Here is a 20,507-nt window from a genome sequence, read left to right as displayed (position 1 = left end):
GCCCGCTTCTACTCCATTCCCACAGCATTCCTACAGGGTATATTTTCCAACACTCCCCCCGACCTTCGACTCTGCCTGTGTAACAAGGGAAAGATAGAGGATTTTATCCACTTTTTCTTTCACTGTCCTCTATACGAAGCAATAAGACCGAGGCTCCTTCTACTAATTCCTCCGCTCATTGCCTTGGAAGATGACCGCATGAAATTTCTATTGGTGGACGCAGACCCCAGGGTTACCCGCGGAGTGGCCATCTATATCTTGCGGGCCCTGAAACCTCTTTTGACAAGCTAACTTTCTCTAGACTCGGATCTCTCTAAATATTTTGCTACGGACAAAACACACATGATGTGTCATAGTTTTTACCAAACTCTGTTTTATATAGCATGATTTTATATTTGCTGTTTTGCAAGTGTATTTGATACATTCTCCGTATAATAGCAGTAGGCTACCACCTGGATCCTTTATGTGCCAACCAGATAATGCAATAAAATTTTGTTGTTGTATCAAAAAAGGGGAAACACGGTATATTCAGGAAGAATGCAAAATGCGTTTCTTAATTATAACATTATGCCTCACTTAATTTCTCTAGCACTTGCTTTCTTGCATGAAATCCTTGTATATCAAGTAACGCTAAGATAATCTTGTAGTGCTCCAGCTTTTGGGCTCTCAAATGTCAGTGGTGCCCTATGTAATGCTGAAATTCAGTGCCCATCACCTTCCGTGCTCTGTTCTACATCACTGTTGAGATGCCCCTTGTAGTGCCGGTAAAACTGCCTCTGCTACAGCAGACAGGTGTGATGGTGGAGTCATGGAATATTATAATAATATTTATTTATTTATTTATTTATACATACCCCGTCCATTTGGCTGGGTTTCCCCAACCACTCTGGGCGGCTCCCAACAGAGTATTAAAAACACAGTAAGACATAAAAAACATTAAACACAGCTGCCTTCAGATGTCTCCTAAAAGTCAGATAGTTGTTTATTTCCTTGACATCTGATGGGAGGGCATTCCACAGGGCGGGCACCACTACCGAGAAGGCCCTCTGCCTGGTTCCCTGTAACCTCACTTCTTGCAGGGAGGGAACTGTCAGAAGGCCCTTGGAGCTGGACCTCAGTGTCCAGGCTGAACGATGGGGGTGGAGACGTTCCTTCAGGGATACTGAGCTGAGGCCGTTTAGGGCTTTAAAGGACAGCACCAACACTTTGAATTGTCCTTGGAAACATACTGGGAGCCAATGTAGGTCTTTATGTTCTCGGCGGCCACTCCCAGTCACCAGTCTAGCTTAATTGTAGTCTGGATTAATTGTAGTTTCCGGGCTACCTTCAAAGGAAGATGCTGGGATCATGGATGCCAAAGCTGATGTTGTAGTTCCACTCTAAATGTGTGCGTGGAGGGAGTGGCCGCAGTGGTGGAAGCTCACCAAGAAATTGTAGAGCCTACTACCCTTCCTCCACCATTTCCAATTATAATGGTGGAATGCAATCCAGCAAATTCATTCCTATTACCACAGGACCACAACTGTAGCCCTTTAATACTTCTCCCATTACAGCATGTTATCTTTCCTACTGTAACTCATGCCATTACTGCTTTTGGAATGTCAGCGTCTTGAGGCAAGAACTGTGTTTGCTTTTGTCATTAATCCTCTAAAGTGCTTCACAAGAAAAGAGCAAAGGGGACCTCTACCTCCTTTTATAGCGAGGCAGCAGAATTTACCTAGAATTTGTGGCAGTTCCTGCACAATGTGATAGATGAGAAGATCCAGGCATTTTGACAGGTATTCATTGCTGCTTTGCTGCTCTTTTCCTGGCATGGCCTTTCTGCTGTCTCTTTCAATGTACATCACCAATCTACACACACAGAAATTCATCTTATATAACACAACAATGATACTTCTCTCAAAAGACTGCTACAAGAATTTCCATAAGGCAGCATACCCCTTTCTGCAGCCCTCCAGATGTTTTGGCCAAGTTGGCTGGAGCTGATGGGAATTGCTCCCCAAAACATCTAGAAGGCAGTGGGTTGGTGAAGGCTGCCATGAGAGTGGGTATAGGATTGCAGAATGGCTCTTAAAATTCATTCTACATAAGAGAACCTTCATTGCATGTACAGTGGTGCCTCGCTAGACGAAATTAATTCGTTCCACGGGTCTTTTCTTATAGCGAAAAATTCGTCTAGCGAATCCCATAGGAATGCATTGAAATTTTTTTGAAATTTTTTTTTGCCCATAGGAACGCATTAATTGAATTTCAATGCATTCCTATGGGAAACCGCGATTCGCTAGACGAATTTTTCGTAAAAGGCATTCGTCTAGCGAGGCAAGCTCTGCTCGAAAAATCCTTTCGTTAAGCGAATATTTCGTTAAGCAGGGCATTCGCTAAGCGAGGCACCACTGTAATTGTATCACCTTGTTTTCACATTTTATTTTAGACTGAAGAGGAATAAAAGTCCTTCTTTAACAAGTTAATTTATAATTTCTTCATACCAAAGAAAGTACTGTAATACTAAATCTTACAGGCTTTAATTGGGTGAGCAATCCCTTAGCATCTTAAAAAACCCATCCACTGTGATTGCTATTCATTCAGGAAGAGAATCACTTCAATAGACCCTTAGGCAATGGTGAAACAGAATGCATAGCAAATAGAATATATATTTTAAATTTTACTATGTTTTTTTGAATGCTTCACATTTGAAAATGCTTTGGCTATACGTATGACTCACACATCTAAAAAGACCACAGTAGCTCAGAAGAAGTAAGCAAGCCTGATAATAGCACCAAACCTTAGTTTGGTGCTATATCTGAACCAACCTTAATACAGATGCAGGGATCTAAAACTAACTGCATAGTCTTGGAAACAATTTATTAACTTTAACATTTTAAACAACTTCTTCTATACTTTATTTCTAATGAAGTTTAAGCACTGCAAGTAGGAACAAAGCAAAAAGTCCGTCAAGCTAATTATCATCAGTCAGTGAGAAGTTATGGTTTAAGCAAAAGCAGTATGGAGAGAAATTAGGAGCTAGTAACCAGCTAGGGCGGACCCAGGTGGCGCTGTGGTTAAACCACTGAGCCTAGGGCTTGCTGATCAGAAGGTCGGCGGTTCGAATCCCTGCGACGGGGTGAGCTCCCGTTGCTCGGTCCCAGCTCCTGCCAACCTAGCAGTTCGAAAGCACGTCAAAATGCAAGTAGATAAATAGGAACCGCTACAGCGGGAAGGTAAACGGCGTTTCCATGTGCTGCTCTGGTTTGCCAGAAGCGGCTTTGTCATACTGGCCACATGACCTGGAAGCTATACGCCGGCTCCCTCGGCCAATAATGCGAGATGAGCGCGCAACCCCAGAGTCGGTCACGACTGGACCTAATGGTCAGGGGTCCCTTTACCTTTACCTTTACCCAGCTAGGGCAAGGCAAGTATATAGCAATAAAAGGACAAAGAAAAGAAGCAACAGAAAGTATGTCCAAAGTGGTTTGCATGGCAGGGTGGAGCTGCAACAATAGCCCCCAGAGAGCAGCACTGCTGCCACTGATGGAGGAACAGGGGAGCGGGGAAGCACACCGCCCCCAGCCCCACGATCCCGGTGGAGTGCCAACGGAGCTCCCCTACCCGCACTGGGTGCCACGCCCCTGAGGGTGGTGCACCACGCCCCCGGAATGCGCATCAGCCAAGCCCCCCACCTGCTCTCCGCCCCCAGTGCCGGAGCATGAAGCTCCGCCACTGATTGCTGCCACTTACTAGCAAGGGAAGAGGCAAGGCAGTGATGAGGTTAGGCTGTATGGGCACAACTGCACCAAATTGGCCCTGCAGTTGCTGCCTCACAACCCTAACACCATTGCTACCTTGTCCCTACCGGTAAGTAGCAGTGGTGGTGCTGCCGGGAGATTCAATATTGCAGCTCCCCCTGCCCAGACCAATAAACTGCCTGTAACTGTATTAAGTTTTCAATTGTCAAATATCAAGTAGTGAGAAGCAAAATGGGGCTTGGACTATAGCCTACAATGTTCTCGGGCAATCAAGAGATCAAAACTTCATAGCTCAATTTCTGACTTGCTCAGAGTAGCTTGGCAGTCTTTCCCATGTCTATAAAGGTTTCTCCTTTATTCTGATCAATCAGAGGATGCTCATTCGGTACTAGTGATTTCATAGTTCTGCCTTGTAATCCACCAGGTAAGCAACCATGCCTTCAGCATTGGAAGGTAACAAGTTTGTTGCTAGAAACATGATACAATTCCCAGAGTAAAATTTTAACCGCACACACCTTTCGGTCCAATAATAGCTTAGAGCATCACTTTACCTTGCTTGGCAGCTCAGAAGAAGCATCTCTTTATTATTAATTAAAACTTGTAACAAGACTAAAAAAGCCTTTGCTCGAATGGAGGCAGAAGGACTTTCAAACATTCGAATAACTGTAGTCACAAGGTCCTGGTTGGAAAGGGGGGGGGGAGAGAGAAACACAGTTTCAATGAGAAGAATACATATAACTTGACTCTTCCCCTCTCCCTATCATTTTAGTGCATTACTAATGGTATTTTTTCACAAGTCAAAACTACAGAAGGAAATCGTGAGATAAAAGTTCTGCCCTGCAGTGGTCCACCTTATAGACATCACCAGTTTTAGCCTGCACAGGCCTGCCACAACCCACAGGTAGGAGGCTATGATTTCCCTTTAAATTGTTTTCCACACTTCTTTTTGTGACAACACAAACTGTAATGCAAATACTTTCCATGAAGTTGTGTCTTTCATGGAAAATGCATACACAATCTTCCAAAAACTAACAGATAGTATCAAATTTATCTTCTACTAGCTGGCCCTGCACGCGTGTGTTAGTCTGTCAAATGGAGGGTAATAGCCCCCCTTCGGATCCCCCTGAGCCTCAGAGTCCCCCTGTTTTACAGGATCTCGTGGCAGAGGTGGGGTTTGTGGGTGTGGCACGTTGTTGTGGCTAATCCCTGTGAGTGCCCCCACCGTGTCCCGATCCATGATCTATTCTGTTTGTTCCCCCCCCCCTCCATGACTGGCATATCTCATGACGTTTTGAAGGATGGTATTTATTTTTGTCTTGTGGTTATTTGGTGGGGGATTTGGGGTGGGGTAGTGGTGAAGGTGGGATGTAAGAAGTTGGTGAGGGTGGGTTGGTTTGTGAATAGTGGAAAGTATGTTGGATCTTAGGTGGACAGTCCTCCGTGGAATGGAAGGGATGTAGGAGTGTGAGGAAGGCGTTGATCTATTGTGTTGGTCTGCAAGCACTGTGCCTGGTTCTGCTTACAGTGTCAGACAACAGACGGAGGGGCTTTTCTGGCAGCCTGACAGGTTCACTGTGAAAAACTGGGTAAAGGTCTCTTCAAAGGTAAGAATGTGGCATGTCTCTCGCCACAAACATGGTCAGAGAAAGTAATGTGTGGGATGGAATCACACAGACCAAGCATAGAAACAGGAAGCCTGAGTGAATCATGCCCTCCTTCCTGTCACCTGACTAGCTGAAGACCCAACAACTGTGTCCAAACAAACTTCAAAGTATATTTTATGATCTGCATATTTATAATGTATACAAAGTAGAAAGAAAATTATGTCCATTATTCAGATTTCCTGCCCCCCCCAAACTACAAAGTGGTAGATTTCAAATAAATATATACTAATTATGCCAAGGATATGCAGTAGTCTTTTGCATTGGAAACTTCTACTACCTCAGTATGCAACTACCCTGAAATCTCTTGTACTCCTTTACTCTTGAGATCTTTATAATAGTAAGATTTTTAAATGCTAGAATTAAGAGTCTAATTATAGTTTCCCTAAACTTTTTAAATCCCCCCAAACCACCCACTCTAGGCCAAAGTTTGTATGAAAAATATTCTCTATTATTGAAGAACTATAATAAAGTCCCAAAAATATTTTCTAAAATAAAAAACAAAGCTACTAAAAAACCCATTTACCAACATCTAATCAAATAAATGCAGAGATTACAACCATAGTTTTTTTGTATGGTTAAGAAGAAGAGCCCAGTTTACTAAAGTTTTTTCTGTGTAAGACATTTCACTTACAAATTGGCCTAAGGTCCTTTAAGGATAGCATAATGGCAGTACAACTTTAGTTGCAATTGTTGCACTCATTTTTTTTTTCCTTTTAGGTGCTTGGGAAGGACCAGGGTGAAGTAGTTGTCTTCATACATTTCTCATTGGTTTTTTCCTTGTGGCCATTATCAATAGGCATACTTTACAGCTCATTGAATTTATTGAATTTCAGCAGCAATTCAAATACAGATCGGTTCTACCTTTTGGGACTTGGCAAAGAAATCATGTCAACTTCTGTGCCTCATTATTTTATATTCAGCTTATTTCAGTTATTATTCCTTCTATTAGTGAAGTTCAGGGTGTATGCTGATATTTATGTAGGTAGAACATTAGCACCCAGGCTTGGGGAATTTATGTTATTTAAGAAAGGAAAGGAAAGGAAAGGAGGTGAGGTTCCAACAGCAACACTGGGGGGGGGGGGGAGTCTGCATATGCAGGTATTTATTTGTGCAGAAAGGTGAAGGGGTAAGCAGTGTGGAAAAAAGCCCAACAATGTCCTCTGGAGCTCAGGACATGGCCAGTTGTACCCTCTTCCTAGCAAACTCTTCCAAACTGATTTAGAGAATCCATAAGCCATCAATCCCCCAGGATGAGCTGCTGAAAAGCTTATGAATAGCAGTGAAAGGCACTTTCTTCTGGAGGCAAAAGCAGTGACGAGGCTGATGCCAAGAAGCAAAAGGGGGGATGGGGTGGCAGGATTCAGCCAAAATGGGAGCTTAGAGAAAGAGGGAGGGTGCTACATGTTAGAGGCAACCACAAGGTATGCATGCAGACCTATGCAAGTCCTAAAAATTTAGCCCCTCAAAGGGGGGGGGGGGAAACCGCTCCCAAAACAGTTTAACGGGGAGTGAGCAAACTTTAGAAAAGCCTAGGAAGTTCTTTTAACGTCTCAATCATAAAAATGGTCTAAGAATAGCAAAGTGAGTGCTGCTGGAGCCTCACAAGTGGAAAATACATATGGTTGGAACTTTTGTTTCTCTTTCTAGGCAGGCATGCAGACCTACACAGCAATATCACACAAGCAACATTTCAATAACTTTAGTAAGATGACAATGGCAGCTAACATGCAGTCCTTCGAACTTGGCAATACTAGTTAAGGTTTCACTAGGCTTCCCTGGACTTCTCTAGAGAAGGAGGAAATCCCTGTCAATTTCACGTGCTTTCTTTTTTATGTTACTGAGTATTCCTTCTACACTGGAGCAGTACAGAAACACAAACACAACTGCATGGATCGTGATACCATTGCAAAGTGTGTGGAGGGGAAATCATACAGCTCAATGGCTAAGATAGACCTCCCTGAATCAATCTGTGTTTTTTTTAACCAACCACAGCAACTTTCCTCTGATGAGAACACATTTCTTGTTGCTCTCCGATAAGGGGTTTCTGAAGCCACATACCTGCCTGTCTGCTTATAAGACTGACTATCCACAGGGTAGAGTGTGGCTACTGAGCACAGTTCCTTGGCTGTGGTAGCCCCCCCTTCATATCTAATAACATCAGATGCAGGAAAACTTCTTTTGTTTTTATTCCTTCTCATAATTTATTTGCTTCCATAGAAAAACATTCCCAAGGGTGGCGAAAAACAGCAATATATCACACATATCACTAGGCATCTAGGGAAGGGAGGAGGAAAGCAAAACACACCTCTCTTACTTTGTTTTGACCCCTACTGTTTATTTTGCAGTGCTATTATTTTATGTTTTTATTGTATGATAAATTTTTGAAAATCACTTTAATGGAAAGGTTACTTATGCCTGTTTATTTAAAACTAAAATATGAACTGGCTACTGTAAAATTTATAGACAGTTTATAGAGATGTCTTTAAAATCTAGTACAGCACATAGTGACAGCCAATAAAAAAAGTTTATGAAAAATATTTGTAACACAAGAAAATATTTAAAACAAACCTTTTCCTGAACCAGCCTTTGCAAATGGATTCCACATGACAACATAGCAGAGAACATAGTCATCATGTGCTGTTGAACTTTGCATATTCCAGTTGCAAGTGAATGTATCACTGCTGGTAATCCCACCTTTTCAATCACACTCTGGAAAACACTGGGTGAGTGACGAGTAATTTTGCATAATGCCTGTATAAAACAAAACACTCTGTTGAATGTTTTCAGTTTAATAAATGTAAATACATACTTTGTAGCAATATTTTTTTCTTTTAATTAAACTTATAGGCTAATTTATAATCTTAAAGAACCCTCAAAGCAGTTCCAAGGTTTAAGTAGTGAAACAACACTGTTTCCTAACTTGGCATTTTGCTTTCTTCAAAAATCTATGTTTAATTTTAACATGTTAAACAGTGTATTGAAATACAAAACAAATCATTGTTTTACTTGTCAGTTTGCATTTCTTAGTACAGAAAGTATTGATCTGATGTGTAGAGATCTTTCCTATTCTAATTCATTCAAAAGGTTTCTGGAAGCTTCTCTGTATGAAAGAAGCTTCATGGTTGTTTGGGTTATACCTTCAGAGAAGCTGAGTGTACAGCTAGCTTGATCTGGTTCTCTTATCTCTTCCAATTAAGGTCATGCTGACTATAAATATAGGCCAGGAGCCTGGGTTTTACTTTCTCTTTCTAGCTCTCTTCCTTCTGGTGTGGTGTTCCATACATAGTATGCTTAGTGCTAAGGTTTAGACTTATTATAAGTTATTGTAAATGCTGCAACTGGAGTTTTATGGACTGTGCCAATCCTGAATGTACTGGATTTGTCACCATTATGCTAATTTGCCTTCAGTAGCAAGTAAAGCTCTGCTGGATGAAGTACAATTGCCTCTGGTCTTTTTTTGGGGGGGGGGGGGAATTCTCTAAGTTTTTTTCTCTTCTGGCACTGGCGCAACATAACTATCTTCTATTTCTTTGACAATGGCAGTTCCTGACATTGGATTCTGCTCCTCTTCATCCTGAAGCACCAGAAACCCAGGTTTAAAAGAAATCAGGCTGGATATAATTAAGCCTTGTTCCAGCAAAGCAATGGGAACAGTCTCCTTTCTTTAATTACTTAAGCATCCCTTAGTTGTTTATATCTGTTACTTGACCTGTGTTGCTTATACCTGTCCTTTAAATAAGGTTCCATATTGGTAAGATAAAAGATAAAGGACCCCTGGACGGTTAAGTCCAGTCAAAGGCGACCCAGGGGATTGCAGTGCTCATCTCGCTTCCAGGCCGAGGGAGCCGGCATTTGTCCACAGACCGCTTTCTGGGTCATGTGGCCAGCAGGACTAAACCGCTTCTGGTGCAATGGAACAGTGACGGAAACCAGAACACACGGAAACGCCGTTTGCCTTCCCATCGCAGCGGTACCTATTTATCTACTTGCACTGGTGTGCTTTCGAACTGCTAGGTTGGCAGGAGCTGGGGCACTGTGGTCTAAACCACTGAGCCTCTTGGGCTTGCTGATCGGAAGGTCGGCGGTTTGAATCCCTGCGACGGAGTGAGCTCTCATTGCTCTTCCATATTGGACATAGGCATATACAGTATGCCTATTCAATTTTAAGAAATCCTTGTATGGTGAAACAGAGGCCGCTGTAAAATGCTGTGGTGGCTCCCAGTCAGAATCGAGAGGGTTGGTAGAGGAGTTCCATCTGAAATCTTGGCAACAACATTGTTTGGGATCCTATTTTAGATTAAAATTTGTATGAGATTGTATTTCTTTTGGAAACTTAGTGAAGTTCAACAGTAACAAAAATAACAAGAAATAAAAATAGTAAGCCACAGACCATTTCTACATTAATATTTTGCATAAGGCCACCCACTTGGATCTACTGACAGCTCCTCAACTCAACTGCACATACGTACATGCAGAAGACTATTATATTTTTAGTGAGCTGACAAACCATGAGCTCCCCTTCAAGACTGAATCAGCCCACATTTGAGTAGCTTTATGCTTGCATAGGGGTAGCCATTAAAAAGATTTAAAGGATTATAGGTTCAAACAGATTTTGACTAACAAGGGCAAACATATGCTGCTTATTTAGAGGCAAATCATAAAAATCCATCTTGTAATAATGATTCTAAAATTTAGTTGAATAATTTTTGATTTTGACACTAGCAAGATGATGAAAGATTCAGTCTTGTTAGAAGGTATGTCTGTGACACATACCTGAGGCAGGTTACACTGCAAAGCAAACAGAAATTGTTGTGACATAGTTCTGGATTATCAACCACGACAGTTAAAAGACGGCAGAGGGCAGTGATATTTGCTATTCAACCCACAGGCTACATACCTAGTACTTCTGGCATAAAGACTTTCCTAAATACGTTTTTATTATTGATTTCAGAAATAATAACACCACCAGCATGATTCTTTTAATATAAACATTGCTCTAAGAAAACACAGTGATTACTTTCTCCAAGTAAACTTGCCAAAGCTATCAGGGGAAACTTCTCATAATACTAAATAAAAATGTCATAACTTAATTTATTTATTTGGGGGGGGGAATAGAAAAATACAATGCAAGCCCTATGGGAAAACAGTATTATCCAAAACACTGTAGCCTAAATGGAAAATGGCATTAGCTTATAAGGAGGTTTCAAATCAGCATACAGCATATTTAGTTTGACCTGAAAAAGTGCTACCTTAACTTTTCTTATTGCATTAAGAACAAGCGTAATTCCAGTTATAATTCCTCTAATTTTCTGTTCAAATACAATTACCGGTAAAATGAGATTTTCAACTTTGTAATTCTAAAATGCATATTGAAAATGTAAGGTTTTTATTTAGCTACCCAGACGCAATAAAGTAAACGGGGGGAAACATCAGAAGTAACTCATTTTTACTTTTAGCATATTTTAATAAAAACAAATTACTTAGAAAATAAAATCTCAAATTTGGACTTAATTTTAGTTGCTATTTACAATAAGCCATGCTAAAGAAACAGCACGAACAAAAATGCACAAGTTGGACGGACCAACAAAATATATACTTTGGGCTACACTTTCATTTTACAAGTGCAATGTTGAAAACCGTTTTTGAGAAGAGAACCTAGAAGGACCTTGAGATGTTTATCACTCAGTTGATGCTTCAACAAATGATGGAGCAGTTCTTCACCACTGTCTTGCAAAGTTCAGTAAGGAACATTCCCTTCTACCTGTTGTTGCATACATATGACATTTGTCTGAAAACAAAGGTCTATTTAAAAAAATGAGTACCCTTCTTCTGTGCCCAGGCCTGCAGGCTGTTTTTCAAAATATTGTTGCTTAATGCGGGAGAACAAAGGTGAAAGCCGAGGATTTCTAATCATATCAAAATGACTTTGCAGTTCTGTATCTTGAACTCTTCTTCTAAACTGTAGGTTAAGAAATCTGATAGGTTAAGAAATCTTTGCTATAAAAGCAAGGAATCAAATATAAAGAATATAGACTGAAGAGCTTGATGAACAGAACCAGAATTATGCTATTTACATTAATGAATTTCTACTTTTCTACAAACTAATTTTAATCAATAAGTTAGCCATTTCATCTCAGGGGACTGTGGGGTGGGGGGAGAGGACAATCATATCTTAGATCTTTTAAGTTGAACAAGAGTAGTTCCTGGGAAATCAAGTAAAGACCTCAGCAAAAGTGTGACTTTGATTTAAAATAAAAACAACCATTACACAGAATCACAGACTTGTAGAGTTGGAAGCCCCTTCATGGATCAATGCCTTGTCGTGGCGAAGGGGCTTGAATAACTCAGAGAAGCTATGAGCTATGCCATGCAGGGCCACCCAAGATGGACAGGTCATAGTGGAGAGTTTTGACTAAACGTGATCCACCTGGAGAAGGAACTGGCAAGCCACTCCAGTATCCCTGCCAAGAAAACTCCATGGACAAAGACAACAGGCATATAAAAGTTATGACGCTGGAAGATGAGCCCCTCAGGTCGGAAGGCGTCCAACATGCTACTGAGGAAGAGCGGAGGACAAGTACAAGTAGATTCAGAGCTGATGAAGCGGCTGGGCCAAAGCCGAAAGGACGCTCAGTTGCGGATATGCCTGGAAGCGAAAGGAAAGTCCGATGCTGTAAAGAAAAATATTGCATAGGAACCTGGAATGTAAGAACCATGAGTGGAGGTAAGCTGGATGTGGTCAAAAATGAGATGACAAGAATAAATATCGACATCCTGGGCATCAGTGAACTAAAATGGAAGGGAATGGGCGAATTCAGTTCGGATGACTATCATATCTACTACTGTGGGCAAGAATCCTGTAGCAGAAATGGAGTGGCCCTCATAGTCAACAAAAGAGTGGCAAAAGCTGTAATGGGATGCAATCTCAAAAATGACAGAATGATCTCGATACGAATCCAAGGCAGACCTTTTAACATCACAGTAATCCAAGTTTATGCACCAACTACCGGTGCTGAAGAAAGTGAAATTGACCAATTCTATGAAGACCTACAACACCTTCTAGAAATGACACCAAAGAAGGATGTTCTTCTCATTACAGGGGACTGGAATGCTAAAGTAGGGAATCAAGAGATAAAAGGAACAACTGGCAAGTTTGGCCTTGGAGTTCAAAATGAAGCAGGGCAAAGGCTAATAGAGTTCTGTCAAGAGAACAAGCTGGTCATCACAAACACTCTATTCCAACAACACAAGAGACGACTCTACACATGGATATCACCAAATGGACAGCATCGAAATCAGATTGATTATATTCTCTGCAGCCAAAGATGGAGAAGCTCTATACAGTCAGCAAAAACAAGACCTGGAGCTGACTGTAACTCAGATCATCAGCTTCTTATAGCAAAATTCCAGCTTAAACTGAAGAAAGTAGGAAAAACCACTGGGCCAGTAAGATACAATCTGAATCAAATCCCTTATGAATACACAGTGGAAGTGAGGAACAGGTTTAAGGATTTAGATTTGGTGGACAGAGTGCCTGAAGAACTATGGATGGAGGCTCGTAACATTATACAGGAGGCAGCAATGAAAACCATCCCAAGGAAAAGGAAATGCAAGAAAGCAAAATGGCTGTCCAACGAGGCCTTACAAATAGCGGAGGAGAGGAGGCAAGCAAAATGCAAGGGAGATAGGGAAAGATACAGGAAACTGAATGCAGATTTCCAAAAAACAGCAAGGAGAGACAAGAGGGTCTTCTTAAATGAGCAATGCAAAGAAATAGAGGAAAACAATAGAATGGGGAAAACCAGAGATCTGTTCAAGAAAATTGGAGATATGAAAGGAACATTTCGTACAAAGATTACCATAATCAAGGACAAAAGTGGTAAGGACCTAACAGAAGCAGAAGACATCAAGAAGAGGTGGCAAGAATACACAGAGGAATTATACCAGAAAGATATGGAGGTCTCGTACACCTCAGGTAGTGTGGTTGCTGACCTTGAGCCAGACATCTTGGAGAGTGAAGTCAAATGGGCCTTAGAAAGCATTGCTAATAACAAGGCCAGTGGAAGTGATGATATTCCAGCTGAACTGTTTAAAATTTTAAAAGATGATGCTGTTAAGGTGCTACACCCAATATGCCAGCAAGTTTGGAAAACTCAGCAATGGCCAGAGGATTGGAGAAGATCAGTCTACATCCCAATTCCAAAGAAGGGCAGTGCCAAAGAATGCTGCAACTACCGCACAATTGCGCTCATTTCACACGCTAGCAAGGTTATGCTTAAAATTCTACAAGGCAGGCTTAGGCAGTATGTGGACCGAGAACTCCCAGAAGTGCAAGCTGGATTTCGAAAGGGCAGAGGAACCAGAGACCAAATAGCAAACATGCGCTGGATTATGGAGAAAGCTAGAGAGTTCCAGAAAAACGTCTACTTCTGCTTCATTGACTATGCAAAAGCCTTTGACTGTGTCGACCACAGCAAACTATGGCAAGTTCTTAAAGAAATGGGAGTGCCTGATCACCTCATATGTCTCCTGAGAAATCTCTATGTGGGACAAGAAGCTACAGTTAGAACTGGATATGGAACAACTGATTGGTTCAAAATTGGGAAAGGAGTACGACAAGGTTGTATATTGTCTCCCTGCTTATTTAACTTATATGCAGAATTCATCATGCGAAAGGCTGGACTAGATGAATCCCAAGCCGGAATTAAGATTGCTGGAAGAAATATCAACAACCTCAGATATGCAGATGACACAACCTTGATGGCAGAAAGCGAGGAGGAATTAAAGAACCTTTTAATGAGGGTGAAAGAGGAGAGCGCAAAATATGGTCTGAAGCTCAACATCAAAAAAACCAAGATCATGGCCACTGGTCCCATCACCTCCTGGCAAATAGAAGGGGAAGAAATGGAGGCAGTGAGAGATTTTACTTTCTTGGGCTCCTTGATCACTGCAGATGGTGACAGCAGTCACGAAATTAAAAGACGCCTGCTTCTTGGGAGAAAAGCAATGACAAACCTAGACAGCATCTTAAAAAGCAGAGACATCACCTTGCCGACAAAGGTCCGTATAGTTAAAGCTATGGTTTTCCCAGTAGTGATGTATGGAAGTGAGAGCTGGACCATAAAGAAGGCTGATCGCCGAAGAATTGATGCTTTTGAATTATGGTGCTGGAGGAGACTCTTGAGAGTCCCATGGACTGCAAGAAGATCAAACCTATCCATTCTTAAGGAAATCAGCCCTGAGTGCTCCCTGGAAGGACAGATCGTGAAGCTGAGGCTCCAATACTTTGGCCACCTCATGAGAAGAGAACAATCCTTGGAAAAGACCCTGATGTTGGGAAAGATTGAGGGCACTAGGAGAAGGGGACGACAGAGGACAAGATGGTTGGACAGTGTTCTCGAAGCTACGAACATGAGTTTGACCAAACTGCGGGAGGCAGTGCAAGACAGGAGTGCCTGGCGTGCTCTGGTCCATGGGGTCACGAAGAGTCGGACACGACTAAACGACTAAACAACAACAACAAGAGTTGGAAGGGTCCATTAGGATCATCTAGTCCAACGCCCTGCAAAGCAGGAATTCATTTTGAAATTAGGAATAGGAGAGCAAAAAGCCAAATGCCAACACAACAGTAATATGCCTTACTACGTATATTTCAACCCTAAGGAAGATGAGAGACAGCTTGGAAGAATTTTTTTTTTGTTGAGTCAACTAAATAACCAACCATTTTCTTCAAAATGAGTATGAGTTGCATCCAAAGGTAGTTTTGCCTTAGTATAAAGAATAAATTTCCAACCTATCCTAGTTTAAAAAATGAGAAGAAATGAAGCAAAAAATTAGGAATGATGTACACCTTTATTTTTAAAGAACAAAATCTGCTTACCGAAACTGCAGTTATTCTCAAAGAATCTATGGTTGAATGTGTAAAAAGATACCACAGTATTGGTCCAATTTCTCCAGTAATAAATCCCTGAGCATAAGAAGAGAAGGTGGAGCATACATTTTCAACAATCTTTGCTGCCATATGGTTTACAACTCGTTCTTCCTAGAAAGAGAAAAATTAAATTCAAACTATAGCAACTGCTGATTGATACAGGGAAAGATTGCATGTAGGAAATCCCTAGGGCATGATTTTCCACACCTCTGGATAATAATTTATTTCTATTTTTTCCATAAGGGCAGATTCAAACCACTTTGCTTTACATGTTATTTCTTCAGTAAAATAACTCCCACTTATCAACTGTTAGTGACCCATCAACTCTAGTTTACTACACCAGTTCCTAACAAAGAAGTCCACATTTCAACAAGATGGAATGGATTATCCTAAAACAATTGAGTAAAGCAGACATTTTAGCATTGCTTTGCCATACAATTTTGACAACTGTCCTAGGATTATTTTGTCATTTCTTTGCCTCGTAGATGGCAACAAAAAGAACACAAATGGATGAAGGAAGACCACATCTCTTTGGCACTGGAGACTTAGTACTATTCGTGGGAAAGCAAAGGGAGGAAGATATATTTTTAATTAAATAAATTATTTTTATAAACCTGCTTCCCCCTTTTAGTTTTGTTCTGACTCTATTTATTTTAACTATATGACACAGCACTACAAATTGCTGTGATCCATTCCCAGTATGACTGTATTGTTGAGAAACAATAACCACCAATAAAAATTGGGGGGGGGGAGAAAGTGTTTAATATTATTAATCTTTATTTAAAGTGTAATAATTAAATCACTTGGGGTTCTAATTTTGCTTTAATTCAGCACAAACTAAAACTACGGTACTTTCAAAATAGATCAAAACCAAAGTAAAAAATTAACAAATAGCAATTGTTACTATAAGTACCAGTAATGTATCTCCAGCAACATAAGGCAGTGATTTAGGTTACGTGCAGTCAAATATATTCTTTAAGGTTCTCTTTAGTTTGCATATGGCAGCCAATGACAAGACGAAGCATGCCCTGGACCAGATAACCATAGCATCTTGGCTGGAAAAGGGTCATGGATTGTCACTGCGTTCCATGAACTCAATGAGGCTGTCAGACTAATTCAATTTGCTGCCACCTGAGATAGGCTCTCTTAAGCCCCTCTGGGATCTATTATCAAACAGTGTATAAGCAGGAAGATTGTGCCATTTTCTGCTTAATTAGCGTCTGGAAAGGAAGACTGACCTAAACTAATATTTGGTCTCTTATACTGAAGGGTTCCTTTTGTCGTAACATGAGTATATAAGCTACCCTGCTTGACAAAAATGAATCTGTAAGACATGATTATATAGCTTTCCTCAAACCTTTGGTCTGTCCTGTACAGTTCATAAACACCAACTAAACAGAATGCTCAACATACTTTTTAATCAGATTCTAGTTACGCAATACTAATAATTCATGAGATATTAAACACCTATTAGTTAAGCAGAAATTAAAATGTTCAAAACAATCACATATTTTACCTTTCCCTAACAGAGCCCTGGAAAAAATCACACCACCTGCTTCTCATGGCAGCTAAGAAACTATAATGCTGTAGGGAATGGCATGGCAACACCTAATTGTTCACAACAACTGAAATAATTGCCTCATCCTGAAAGCTGAAATTAGGAGAAGGGAAGCAACAGTCTGTTCATTCTGCCAGCAGTCCAGCTCCAACTATCATGGCATTCTAAACTCAGGTCTAACATTGGTAGTGGGCACAGTCAGGGAGGAGGAGGACAGGTGGGGAGTGGTAGTGGCAGCACCTTCACTTCTTCCACACCATTGCCAGACTACTCTCCTTAGAAATATAAGAAAAAAACCCAAATGGACCAGACATAGTTCCATCTGGCCCTTTCTGACAGTGACCAGACAGATACTGCCAGAGAAGTTCCAGTTGCAAGATGGCGTCATCATTTTGTACAGTTCACTTCCAAAGCCACTTATCTTAATTGTGTGTTGTGTAAAATAACTTATTTTTTTTGTCTCTTCCAAGTTTCACTGAATGACTTTTACTAGGGGGAGGAAATGGTTTCTAATCAGTTTCACCATGGTAGGCGTAATTTCATAAATGTCTATCATGTCCCCCCCCATAGTCATAGTATAAAAATCTCATTTGTCATTGTGCTGCACATTCACCAATTTACAGTACAGTACAATCCAACTGAAATCTACTCAGAAGTAAGCCCTGCTGAGATCAATGGGACTCACTCTGGCATAGGGCCATTCTTAAAAGCTCTTAGAGAGGTTTAGGAAAAAATGAAACATTTATTTCTGTTTCCCTGTTTGATACCTAACAACGGTGCCACTAGAGACTGGGGCCTTTTTCAAAGGTAAAGGTAAAGGGACCCCTGACCATTGGGGCCAGTCGTGACCGACTCTGGGGTTGTGGTGCTCATCTTGCGTTATTGGCCGAGGGAGCTGGCGTACAGATTCCTGGTCATGTGGCCAGCATGACTAAGCCGCTTCTGGTGAATCAGAGCAGCACATGGAAACGCCGTTTACCTTCCCGCTGTAGTGGTACCTATTTACTTTGACGTGCTTTTGAACTGCTAGTTGGCAGGAGCTGGGACCAAGCAATGGGAGCTCACCCCATCACAGGGATTTGAACTGCCGACCTTCTGATAGGCAAGCCCTAGACTCTGTGTTTTAACCCACAACGCCACCCGCGTCCCTTTTTCAAAGGTACGAAGGGCCTATGTTTCTTTTCTCCAGTGGAGTGCTGGAACAACAGGAGACCTTCCTACACTAGCCCTGCCTTAAAGAGCACAAATGCTGTTGAACGTGTGTGTGTTTGGCGAGTCTGTTTCCCTCCACACATTCTGTGTCTGTGTGCAAGATCTTGTCTGTTCCTTTCTTCTGCTGTGTGTATATAGAAGCTGAATGTCTGCCGATCCCTCTGCTGAATGTGTGCATGCACATGAATAGAAGTGTGTTGATATGAGAGTATTCACATATGAAATGGGCTCTGGCTGGTATGAAACTCTCAGAAAGGTGGCAAATCCTTAATGTGGCCGTTGAGACAGAAAAGGTTAGCCTTTTCATTCACAGTGACGTTCAAGTCAAGCCTCCTTTTCCTGGTTATATATCTTTTTAGATTATTTCTAATGCCTAACCAATGATTTAATTTTATTGCTTATTTCATCAAAGCCTTAAAATAAAAGGCATTCTAACAGTAACTGGGCCCATGACAGACTCCAGAGGAATTCTGCTTTTGGATTTCTGTTTTAATAATCCATGCAGATATTCAGAATAATCCAACCATTCCCTGTATCTGGAAATTATCTTTCATTCATACAAATATGTAAATGATAAAGAAGTTTAAAGACTCGCTCAAAGGCAAATCTTTAGAAATGTAATATAAACACCAACAATTGGGAAACACTGGCCTGTGAGCTCTCCAATTGAAGAACAGTCTTTACCAAAGGTATCATGGACTTTGAAGATGCCCAACTCAGGACGAAAGGGAGAATTGTGCAAACCCTGATCAACTCCTATCCAGAAACCTATGTCCCCACTGTGGAAGGACGTGTGCATCCTGAATTGGCCTTCACAGTCACTTACGGACTCCTTGTTAAAACTGTGTTCATGGAAGACAATCTTACTTGGCTACAAGTGATCGCCAAAGAAGAAGAAATGTTTTGCTTGATGTTTTTCTTCAAATACAGGTGAAACTCGGAAAATTAGAATATCGTCGAAAAGTGCATTTATTTCAGTAATGCAACTTATTATTTTTTATTTTCCTTTTAATTTTTACAAATGCTTTCTTTTGGAAATTCCACAGTAATAAAACAAATACCGTAGTTACAATAATACAAAAATAAACATCGCTATTACATTTCATTAATTCCATTCCCTTTATAATTGACTCGCCTAACGACAAATAGTTACAATGACAACAAATAAAGGCTTAACATATCTTGCTTTGCATGTCAAGCATCTATCTCATATATTGGTTTCACCTTTTAAGTTGCATTACTGAAATAAATGCACTTTTCGACGATATTCCAATTTTCCGAGTTTTACCTGTATGCATTTCACTCTTCCACATTTGCCATGGGCATTAGTAATGCCAGTTGGCCTCATGAAAATAGCAAATGTAGTCTTCTTTGTGGCTTTAATCCAATGTTTTCCATTTTATATAATCTTGGGTTATAAATTAAGGAAATTATTCCCAACCCAAACACAAAGAACAGCAAACCGACATTAGTTGAACCCAACCCAAAATGCCATTCTAAGGATATGACAGCTGAGAACATAAAAAGCACATCAACTAATGTCTAGAAAAACAAGTAAAAGAATAAAACTTGCCACGTATAAAACTAAGAAATTGCATTTGTTGTCAAAGCTTTCCTTTAAAAAATACTGTAACTTAAAATTAACCAGCTAATTTTATTTCCAAAATCAAAAGATAATTTATAAATGCTAAGCATATCGGAGAACACTTTCCCCCTCTTTTGCACTTTCTTCTTCTGTGGGTCATGGTCTTATGATTATTTAAATTCACGAGCAATCCTTGGTTGATAAGGCACTGCAGTGCTGCAGGCTACAATCCTCACACAATGCCTAAAGGGTTATTACAATGGAGAAATTCTATTGAGAACAACAAAAGAAACTTACCCCTTCCCGAAGGCACCTCATTAGCACAGTGTAAGCAGCTGAAGGAAGGGCCCAGCATTCTCTGGGGTGCTCCTTTTTCCCTTCCTGTAAATGAAGTGGAAGGGCCAGAAATGAAGTGAACAGTATAAATTATGTTAAATCTTTATTGGAAAAAAATACATTTTTATACGCACTCATTCTCTATGAACCTGTCTGTTTTTTTAATGATGCCTCTGATGTCATTGCATACACATAAGGAACTGGTTTTGCTAAATATGTTAACTTTAGTCACAAATTAACAACAGCTCTGCCAGCCTTTTAAATCAATGGTGTAATATTTATTTTCAGATGAGTCACATGTAGGCAGAAGAAGCTCCTGGACCATTTATATATATATATTTTAACTTTGAGCATCTGAATCGACAGGTTAATACCAGTAGTTTAATATTTCCCACTGCCCTACCCCAAGGCAATTACTTGTATCTTTTTTTCAGTTTGCAAAGACTGTGCAAGGGAGATCAGAGTCCTAAACGGTTCT

At 40.6% G+C, this 20,507-nt stretch overlaps 1 protein-coding gene across 3 annotated transcripts in view; it reads right to left on the bottom strand.

Annotated features, from left to right (window-relative positions):
* The window catches only part of ULK4 (unc-51 like kinase 4), a 160,054-nt gene that overhangs the window by 109,286 nt on the left and 30,261 nt on the right, over window positions 1–20,507 (bottom strand). For all 3 annotated transcript variants that reach the window (XM_035128823.2, XM_035128825.2, XM_035128824.2), the window contains exons 19-23: window positions 19,991–20,074; window positions 15,288–15,449; window positions 7,976–8,158; window positions 4,295–4,422; window positions 1,718–1,851 (exon numbers count right to left, since the gene is read on the bottom strand). In XM_035128823.2, the coding sequence (XP_034984714.2) occupies window positions 1,718–1,851; window positions 4,295–4,422; window positions 7,976–8,158; window positions 15,288–15,449; window positions 19,991–20,074 (691 nt within the window). The remainder of the gene's footprint in view (window positions 1–1,717; window positions 1,852–4,294; window positions 4,423–7,975; window positions 8,159–15,287; window positions 15,450–19,990; window positions 20,075–20,507) is intronic.

Source organism: Zootoca vivipara, chromosome 12 (assembly GCF_963506605.1).
Source record: "Zootoca vivipara chromosome 12, rZooViv1.1, whole genome shotgun sequence".
Lineage (NCBI taxonomy): Eukaryota > Metazoa > Chordata > Lepidosauria > Squamata > Lacertidae > Zootoca > Zootoca vivipara.
This window is presented reverse-complemented; position numbering and strand designations above follow the sequence as displayed.